This window comes from Coregonus clupeaformis, unplaced genomic scaffold, assembly GCF_020615455.1.
Source record: "Coregonus clupeaformis isolate EN_2021a unplaced genomic scaffold, ASM2061545v1 scaf3301, whole genome shotgun sequence".
Taxonomy (NCBI): domain Eukaryota; kingdom Metazoa; phylum Chordata; class Actinopteri; order Salmoniformes; family Salmonidae; genus Coregonus; species Coregonus clupeaformis.
Genome location: NW_025536755.1, coordinates 31,037 through 41,572, shown reverse-complemented (window position 1 = coordinate 41,572; position 10,536 = coordinate 31,037). Strand labels below are relative to the sequence as shown.

General features: G+C 42.8%; 1 protein-coding gene and 1 pseudogene across 1 annotated transcript; both read right to left on the bottom strand.

Annotated features, from left to right (window-relative positions):
- Positions 1-421: 421 nt before the first annotated feature.
- LOC123489789 overlaps positions 422-10,536 on the bottom strand; it is a 34,315-nt pseudogene continuing 24,200 nt past the window's right edge.
- Positions 7,277-9,506, bottom strand: LOC123489790 (guanine nucleotide-binding protein G(o) subunit alpha-like). The gene is made up of 3 exons (XM_045220183.1): positions 9,374-9,506; positions 8,197-8,350; positions 7,277-7,623 (listed from the first exon to the last, which is right to left on the bottom strand). Exons 2-3 carry the CDS (start codon positions 8,342-8,344, stop codon positions 7,436-7,438), a joined length of 336 nt encoding a protein of 111 aa, XP_045076118.1. The 5' UTR covers positions 8,345-8,350; positions 9,374-9,506; the 3' UTR covers positions 7,277-7,435.

Here is a 10,536-nt window from a genome sequence, read left to right as displayed (position 1 = left end):
AGCTGAATCAATGTCTCGCAAGATCACTCAATGATTAATTAGTATTCTACATAGGCCTAACATACCAAATAGGTTTAAAATATCTCTTTGGTGGCCAGGGTTGACCTATTTTAAGAAATGCCATTGGTTGGTGGCTATAAAGTCTAATATCTTTGCGGAATTTGTTATAGGGAATAATCACTGTCAGCTGGTGAGGTTAGCATAGGGCTAACATGTGCCAGGTTATCTGATGGAACCAGCTACAATGTAGCGTTCTATCACGTGCAAGTAAATCAACAATATTAATTGGCTGATGTGCATTTTGAGACGGAGAAACAGTTTAAAGGTAAAATGTTTCTAATGTGTGCAAGTATGGCCCCATTATTTATTTATATATTTATATATATATATACGTATGCCTATTTTATTATTATCATTATTATTTACCAAGTTGCATTTTCAATTAGAATCATTTCCAGAGGTGAGGCGAGGGGGCGGTCAGGGCTCAGTACAAGCCACATCCTCGCAGGTTGTTGGCGATGATGATGTCAGTGACGGCGTCAAACACCACCTGGATGTTCCCTGTATCCGTGGCACACGTCAGGTGACAGTAGATCTCCTTATTAGGCGAGCGGTTCTTGCTCTCAAATTGTGCTTGGATGTAGGCAGCTGCATCATCATAGGTGTTAGAACCTGTAATGGAGGTTATGGAGAGAGGAAAAGAGAGGAAAGGAAGAGGGAGAAAGGAGGAAAGACAGGAGAGAAAGGTAACAGTGAAAGAGTAAGAACTAAGAGCTGAAGAGAGCATTTAGGGCCTGAATTCATTCCATTCAATATGAGCCAGTTTGCTACAGCAGGAAGAGAATCCTGCAGCAACAGGAAATGTGAATTATGTGGATTATAATTAATGGACATTTTTGTAGGGAGTGATACATTTTTCCTAAGGGAAAATCAAGTCTGAAATTTCAGAGTGTTAATTACAAACTTCAGAAGCCTTTTTAAACCTCAAATATACACATTTTTTATTTCCTGCATTGCAGGAAAGTTCTCCTGCATCAGGGTGATCAAATTAAGATCTTACATCTGTAGTTAGCTCTATTTCAAAAATCACAATACTCTATTGAGAGAATCCATGTGACTTTAGTTACCATGAGGATACAACAGTCACATTGGCATACAGTGGGGAAAAAAAGTATTTAGTCAGCCACCAATTGTGCAAGTTCTCCCACTTAAAAAGATGAGAGATGCCTGTAATTATCATCATAGGTACACGTCAACTATGACAGACAAATTGAGAAAGAAAAATCCAGAAAATCACATTGTAGGATTTTTAATGAATTTATTTGCAAATTATGGTGGAAAATAAGTATTTGGTCACCTACAAACAAGCAAGATTTCTGGCTCTCACAGACCTGTAACTTCTTCTTTAAGAGGCTCCTCTGTCCTCCCTCGTTTCCTGTATTAATGGCACCTGTTTGAACTTGTTATCAGTATAAAATACACCTGTCCACAACCTCAAACAGTCACACTCCAAACTCCACTATGGCCAAGACCAAAGAGCTGTCAAAGGACACCAGAAACTAAATTGTAGACCTGCACCAGGCTGGGAAGACTGAATCTGCAATAGGTAAGCAGCTTTGTTTGAAGAAATCAACTGTGGGAGCAATTATTAGGAAATGGAAGACATACAACACCACTGATAATCTCCCTCGATCTGGGGCTCCACGCAAGATCTCACCCCGTGGGGTCAAAATGATCACAAGAACGGTGAGCAAAAATCCCAGAACCACACGGGGGACCTAGTGAATGACCTGCAGAGAGCTGGGACCAAAGTAACAAAGCCTACCATCAGTAACACCTACGCCGCCAGGGACTCAAATCCTGCTGTGTCCCCCCCTGCTTAAGCCAGTACATGTCCAGGCCCGTCTGAAGTTTGCTAGAGTGCATTTGGATGATCCAGAAGAGGATTGGGAGAATGTCATATGGTCAGATGAAACCAAAATATAACTTTTTGGTAAAAACTCAACTCGTCGTGTTTGTAGTACAAAGAATGCTGAGTTGCATCCAAAGAACACCATACCTACTGTGAAGCATGGGGGTGGAAACATCATGCTTTGGGGCTGTTTTTCTGCAAAGGGACCAGGACGACTGATCCGTGTAAAGGAAAGAATGAATGGGGCCATGTATCGTGAGATTTTGAGTGAAAACCTCCTTCCATCAGCAAGGGCATTGAAGATGAAACGTGGCTGGGTCTTTCAGCATGACAATGATCCCAAACACACCGCCCGGGTAACGAAGGAGTGGCTTCGTAAGAAGCATTTCAAGGTCCTGGAGTGGCCTAGCCAGTCTACAGATCTCAACCCCATAGAAAATCTTTGGAGGGAGTTGAAAATCCGTGTTGCCCAGCGACAGCCCCAAAACATCACTGCTCTAGAGGAGATCTGCATGGAGGAATGGGCCAAAATACCAGCAACAGTGTGTGAAAACCTTGTGAAGACTTACAGAAAACGTTTGACCTGTGTCATTGCCAACAAAGGGTATATAACAAAGTATTGAGAAACTTTTTTGTTATTGACCAAATACTTATTTTCCACCATAATTTGCAAATAAATTCATTAAAAATCCTACAATGTGATTTTCTGGAATTTCTTTTCTCATTTTGTCTGTCATAGTTGACGTGTACCTATGATGAAAATTACAGGCCTCTCTCATCTTTTTAAGTGGGAGGACTTGCACAATTGGTGGCTGACTAAATACTTTTTTTTCCCCACTGTAGCTTTGTGTGTCAGATGTGGAAGGCAGCAGAATAATGTTCACTTCTGCAGTGTTTATTTATTAATTATTATTGCACCGCATTTCCCAGTCGTCACTGGCCAGCCCGTCATTGTAAATAAGAATTTGTTCTTAATTGACTCGCCTGGATAAATAAAGGCTAAATTTAAAAAATGAAAGTGTCCCCTGCGGCTCTCTAAGCAGGGAAAGGAAAGGGTATGGTGTCTGTCTGTCTGCCTGAGCAGATAGGGACGGAGACAGCCCTCACTGGCCATCCCTTCTCCATGACTGCTCAAGCGTGGCTCTGCTTTTATTCTCTCTCAGGCTATGGGTGACCATCTCACCTTGTCAGACAGGGAAGGGAGAGGGGAAGGGGTGGGGTGGGGGGTTAGAGAAACAAAATATTTGTATTCCCCTCTGGTTGTATATTCCACAATGTCAACTCATTTTAAGATCACATAGTCAAGACCTAGGTGGATTTTTGCAGACTCAACTGCAAGGTTTCAGCTAGCAGATATGTTTTGGCCAATTCTGACATTTACAAAGGTACCAAAGTGTCCATTAAAGTCCAAATCTTACCGGTATACTCAGGGAAACAGATACTCAAGGCAGATTTCTTGATCTTTTCGGCAAACAGATCTTTCTTGTTGAGGAAGAGAATGATGGAAGTGTCAATGAAGAATTTGTTGTTACAGATGGAATCGAACAGCATAAGAGACTCGTGCATGCGATTCTGCAGTGGAGAGAAAAAGGAGGAAGAGAGAAAGGAGGACAGAAGCAGAGGGAGGAGGAAGAGAGAGAGGAGGAAGAGAGGTAGGGAGGGAGAGAGAAACAGATCATGTGGAAAGGTTAGCATCAGAGCAATAAAAACCAAGCAGGAATAGTTGAACCAAGCTTCATGACTTGAGGACAGTAGAGAGAGTGAGCCTCCCAAAGCACTTGGACAGGACAGACTGCTAAGTAGGAGAAGAAAGGGTTTGTAATGAAACTTTGTTGAACCAATCTGAACAATTGAGCTCTGTGATAAAGAACATTGAATGGTTAGAATCAGACATGAGATGTTTATAGGAGACAGCTAGCAGCTGCTGCTGTGCTCAGTGTATGTGTCTGACAATGACTCAGGTGATAGACAGGGGGCAGGGGAGAGAGAGAGACCAGACCAATCATTCCTTCACAGTTCTCACCAACATTAATAAAGAGAGAGATAGAGAAAGAGGATGGAGAGACATAGTGAAATATTGTGTGTCTGTAAGAGTGTGTGGTGTGGTACTGAGAGAAGCATTGTGTGTTAGTGTAAAGTGTGTGTTACTGTGTGTGAGTGTGCTGTGCAACGGGCAGTAGTTTGTTTCTCATAGTCCCCTGGGCTCTGTACTGCAGGCAGTGACACGATCATAAGTAGTTCAGTAGCATTCCCATTGGGCAAGGGAAGACAGAGAGAGAGAGCACGCGAGAGCGAGAGCGAGCGAGAGAGAGAGAGCTAAGCACTCACTGCACAGAGCATACACAAACTTGATCATCATCCAACTTGAATCAAGCCCATGACCTCTATTTAAATAATGCCCTTTTCCAGGGTAAACATGATGCAGAGAGAGTGCCATGAGTCATAAAAAAGCAGGCACTTGGCCTGGGAGAGAGAGAGAGAAAGCGAGGGAGGGTCAGACAGAGTTTCATGTGGTGCTTTATTATTTCCTTCATATAAATACACCCTTCAATAAATAATCATAACAGTGAAAGAGACGAATGAGCAAACAATTACATCAGTGAGACACAAACAACACCTACTAGAAAACAGGCACTCAATCATACCATGACGTACTGTACTGTCAGCATCCTAGTGCTGCTTGTAGGTTGGTTGCTTGGTATGGTTCGGACGGACACTGCATTTTCAAATGAACAACAATTGCATTTCCTCATAGGGGTTGTGGTAAGCTCCAGAGAATAGTCTCTAATGTATTCCTCCCATGCTGATGCAGAGGCAGTCTTTGTGTAACACAGGGTGAAATGCATTCAGGGAAAGTCGAAAGAGGATTTAAGAATTCTGCTTTTCAAAGTTCTATTGTTGTGCCAACTGTTTTATTATTTATGGCTGCAGTTGAAATATTGGTGTGTTTTGCCTGCTGTGATAGGGAGCTCCTCTGTGTGTGTGTATGTGTGTGCGCGTGCGTGTGTGTTTTGCGCGTGGGTGTGCGTGTGTATGTTTGACTGGGACTGACACACTGGGTACTGGGAGAGGCCGACAGCTAATCAACTGTATTACAGCTCCAGACAGCTTCTGTACATCACATGAACCATCTCCGCTTTCACCAAGGCAGATGTGGTAAACTAATCTCTATTACATCAGGAGACCACACTACTGTATATCATCTCCACTGCTGTTTCTCTCTCCCCTATTTTGGTACCCACTAGACCTGAGATCCAGTTTACTCAGGGCCACATATTGTCCCTCCCATCCATTTCGCTCCCACCAGACAGACTCAATTACCAATCTGTCTCTTTACCTTGGCCCTAAGACTCCATTATCCATCAGCTTCACTGCTGTGGATATAAACTCTATTACCCAGCCTTCTCTCTGCCTGCCGTTCCCTGAAATGATTACCCTTCATTCCCTGGACCAAAGACACAGGCTTTATAGGCCATCAGTCAGGTTTAAGGCCAGGCTATAAGATGAGCAGGGAGAGACTGTCTGGGTGGGTGCTCTGGGACATACACTAGACTTCTGATGGCTTCCGTCTTAGTTTAGCCTCTGGTATAGAAGAGATAACTCCAGCTGCGACAACGCAGCATGGACAAGCTTCTTATTCATCATAAAATGTAAAATGTGGCACACAAACACTGTCTCAACAGATTTGGCACAGAATGAGATTTATTCTGCTCATGAGAACTCAGAGACCTTGCCATGTTGTGGAGCACTAACTGGCCTGAGGGCTGGCACAGCCTTTGCCTCCTGCTGTGCACCTACCGAAGCAACACAGTAACTTACTGCAATGGTGTTTTAGTGTACTGTAGTACAGTCAACAAATATTTTACAGAGCCCATAGAATCAATGCAGTGGCTATCAGTCACCTGACACACAAGAGGCTGTAGCTGCCAGCTAAGGCAGGCGTGGTGCTGAGAACGATCGTCATGGAAACATCTGGCCTACCCCCACTCATCCGGCACCTGCATGGGTGTGACAAATGAGTGATTTCTAAGAGAGCTTCCTACAGCCATGACAAGAGCACAGCTAAAAGAGGAGGACGGTATCAAACCTCAGGAAGCTGCGTTTTATTTGGCAAGAAACAAACAGGTTTTGCCCCTTCTTGGAGTGGTTTGGCATTATCTGGCAAATGACAGGGAGGGTGTTGTGACATTTGGTGTCCTCCCTGAGGGTCCGTGTAATGAGGAATTTAACAGCTGTTTCCTGGATAACCTCATCCTACACACACTCTCTCTTACAGTATACCCCAAACAGATACTAACTTATCTGACCTCACACACATATTAAATACTTCCTGCTACTTAGCATTGGCACCGGTAAGGTAAAGTAGTTACTGACATAGCCAGGCCAATCACCATCAATTTAAGTCAAACAACACCCAGTGCTAGATTAAGACTGCTGAGGCACCTAAACCACAACAAGAACATCTGGACTAATTATGACAGGGGGATATTTCTACAGCTCTAACTCAACTCCAGGCAGTGCCTTTTATGAAGATTACCACTGCTACCAATTTCCATTATAAATGGGCTCAATTAGTTACACAAATACACTGTACGGTTTGGGTAAATGTACCCTTTAGTGAGGCCACTGCAGTGTAAAGGGCTCAAAACATATTTGGCTGTACTTTCAAATCTTACACATTTCACACCCAATCATTGAATCTTACAAATATTGGACTTGTAGCAACAATAGCCAAAAAAAGCCTTCCAATACTAAAATCTTAGAACCCACATGACATAAGCGGAACAACAAATTATATTTCAACCAAAAAATCCAGAAGTTCACATTATTTACACGGTACCATCTTCCACTAGCCACTAAAACATCTCCAACTCTTCAACTCCAATTCCCACTTCAAAGTGTTTCACAAAACGGTCAAGGCACAAATTCCTCTCATATCAGATGACTACTACTCAATAAGCAAAATGACAAATTACAAGAGATACTTTGTTGGTAAGGATGAGCAGTTTTCCTTGTAAACTGTAGATTATTGTTTATGGTGGTGACCCTATTCCAGTTACACAATGTTACACAACAGTAATGACTGCCTAAGTGTTTTAGTAAATCAATGCAGCATATTGCCAAACATAGAGAAATAATCTACCACTAACATGACTTTTGTATCAAATGCATGTATTTAATATCTGCATCCTTGCTTTGAAAATGTGATTTACAATGTATGTCTAGATTGGATTACATTTGCAGGTGAGTGATTGTCAATGTATATTCTTTATCACACTAAACTAATTGTTCCATTCAAGAGTCCTCTCTTTTTCCCGTCTTTCACTTCTCCTTGTGATGTGCAATGCCTGAGGCATAAAAATACAGCTGTCTCTCTTTATACAACTGAATTAAAATGTTTTATTATATAACAAATCTAAAAGGTAAATTCATTTTATATGTGGGTGAGATTGGGCTAATAAAAGACAGGGAAAAGTGGAGGAGAAAGGTCTATCCAGGGACACACTGGGTCTTTCCTCTGGGTTAATACAGGCCACAACCACGAAGGTTGTTGGCGATGATGACGTCGGTGACAGCGTCAAACACAAACTGGATGTTGTTGGTGTCGGTGGCACAGGTGATGTGGGCATACACTTCCTTTTGGAGGGACTTGTTCTTGCTCTCGTACTGAGACTGGATGTGGTGCACCGCCTCCATGAAGGTGTCCGTGCCTGCAGAAAGGTGTGAAAAAGCAGGAGAAAAAGGAAATGGAGAAAATATATGGCCCAAGACAAGCGAGCCAGGATGTGGAAAGAAAGTTGGTTAATAAAAGAAAGAAGAAGTAGAAAGATGAAAATAAAAGGGGAAGAAAAGCAGACAAAACAAAAAAAAAGGATATAAGGGCAAGAATGGACACAAAACAATATGTTTTATTTAAATATTACACACCCAATGTAAAACCTAGTGCTTGTCTAAGTGGCTTGATTATCCTGTAACTGTGGAGGGAGGCCTTGGTTTACACAGTGAGTACAGCAGGCTACCCAGACTCCTTGGCTGCTCTGCTCTATAAGCCCTAAGATGATAACATGGAGTCATGCCAGGTAAGGGATGAGTAAATGAGAAGAGAATAAAAAGACAGAATCCTTTTCTCCTGTTCTGATTCCGAAAGCTAATCATCCCTCTTCAAGCCTTTCTACACGTTATCCCTCAATACCACACTATCCCTTCTTCTAGTTGTCCTTCCTGCTGCTACTCCACCCCCCTCTTTTCTCCTAGCTCAATAGCCTCCACTCTTCATCAATTACCTGTGTACTCTGGGAAGCAGATACTAAGGGGAGATTTCTTAATTTTCTGCTCGAATATGTCCTTCTTGTTGAGAAAGAGAATGATGGAGGTGTCTGTGAACCATTTGTTGTTACAGATGCTGTCGAACAGCTTCATAGACTCATGCATGCGGTTCTGTGGGTAGAGAAAACAACGTCAGTCAGTCTGCTGTGTGGCTCTATTTCTAACTACGTCACACGCACATACACACATGCACACACACGCATGCACAGACACGCGTACACACAAACACACACATGAAATAAGGGAAACAAGTGAAGAAAGGAAACTACAAAGCAGAACAGAAACTAAACTTTAAATGCTCCTTCCAGGAGTTAACTGTATGTGAGCCACTTCCCCCGAGATCCAAGAACATTCTAAAATAAAAAATTAAATAAAGTGTTCCTGTTTGCCACAGTGTCATGGTAATATGTTAAGTATGACAAGTATGCAGCATCCTGGGAGGGTAGCCAAGTTCATGCACAATGTTATTAGGTACGTAGCCTTGGTCTAGGACAAACCCTGTGTGGTTCTCTCTAGAACAGGGATGGGAGGGCATGCAAATACATTTCTAGACAATTTATATGTAATTTCACCAGGGTGTTTGTAGAGTTGGAAGCAGACACTCTCTGGTGTGAGTAAATTGTTGCCTTGTTCTCAATAACAGTGGAAAAGACACAGAGAGAACACAGTCACGACTGCTCCTTTACAGCCAATCACATTCCACTTAGAGCAGCAGAGAGGGCTCGCATAGCCCAATCAGTTTAAATAGAGCAGAGGAAAGAGCCAATCATAATCTGTTGATAGAACACAAGATGAGAGTCACAGAGACTGGTATTCTTGTAGTGTTAGCAATTCTTTGAAAATGTAAGAGAGAGAAAGAGAAGAGATAGGAAAACTAATGACCATAGTTTAGCATTTATCTCATCAGTTGAATAAGCCTCTGACAAGTAAGACTCTGAGAACAAGGCAACACATACTACAGTACAGACAGTGTCATATCATCCTCACAGTGCAAGTCCCAGGCACTCACATGTAAATACACACAGATACATACATACTATGTACACACAGAATCACATCACAACCAGAAGGAGTGCTGCTTTTAACTCTTTCCAGATGATTTTGGACTCTTTGTCCTTGTTTAAGGTTTCATACCTGTACACATGTTTGGTGGGAGGGCCCTCTGTGGAACCAGGTGGGTTTTTAGCATTTGGCGATTGGTTAGAGAGGACAGCCGATGGCGAGAGATGACAGGAGAGGAGCTGAGACGAGAAGACGTTGAAGGAGAGACGAGGCTGCTGGGGGTCGGGGGGGCTCAGTGGAGCAGAGATGGACATGCACAAGGGCCCAACTCATCTCCCCCCTCTTAAACACACACACATGCACGCTCGCACAAGCAGCAACGCACACACGGTCAAATGCACGCACACACGCACACAAGCACGCACGTGCCAGCACGCACACACACACTCCCCCCAACGATGAAAGGAGGAAACTGTAGAGCAGGCAGGAAGGACCCAAACCAAACCTTGCAGTTACAATTATTAAACAGAATTGCTGTAGAAACATTTTTTCGATGCCCTGCTGTGCACGTCTTTGAGTGGGTGCCAGTACTTGCATGAAGGTGAAAAACAGGGAAAGGAAGCCAGATAGAGGGAGTGAGAAATGAATGTAAATGTGTGTGTGTACGTGTACGTGCTGATACACGCATGCGGGCATGTGCATAGGAGTCCAGGAGTAAACAAATATGACTTCGATTTAGGAGCCCGTCAACCTGTTAGAAGCATAGTTCAATAGAGCCATTGTTCCTTCCTTTTTCAGTTTATCATGTCTGTTAATCACATGAATGGAAATACAGTCTGTACTGAATTAAGGGAATTGTCTTCTATTCTGATACATTTTGTTTCAAATAGGATTATCCTGAACTATAGAAATATTTCAAAAATAAACCCAGCTGCTTTTGGAAATGGCAGTAGCAGAAATGTGATGAGGCTTTTAAACAGGACTTGGCCTGGGAGAGATTATACTGGATGTTAGAGTTGTATATCACACATATAGGCCCCAGAAAACACTGTTCACGCACTGCCATTGGCCATGGGGGTGCTCAGGGACGCTCACTAACTAAGCAACTGTATGGAAATCAACTAATTTGCCTTGGCACTAACACCAGCTGATACAACCAGAGGTTGGGTGGAGTACTGGGTGGAACCAGATGGGAAGTGTGACTGCTGTGTTTGCATAGAGAGAAATACAGTAACTATGTGGTCTAATCTAATGTTGTGTTATGTAAAGCTTCTCACATATTTTTTGCTTATCAA

What these genes read in the sequence shown, in the direction of transcription:
- LOC123489790 (XM_045220183.1), bottom strand. Translation starts at nt 8,344, where the DNA reads ATGCATGAGTCTATGAAGCTGTTCGACAGCATCTGTAACAACAAATGG. An exon ending in CTGCTTCCCAGAGTACACAG is followed by an intron (nt 7,624 to 8,196) that starts GTAATTGATGAA and finishes ACCTTTCTGCAG; the next exon opens with GCACGGACACCTTCATGGAG.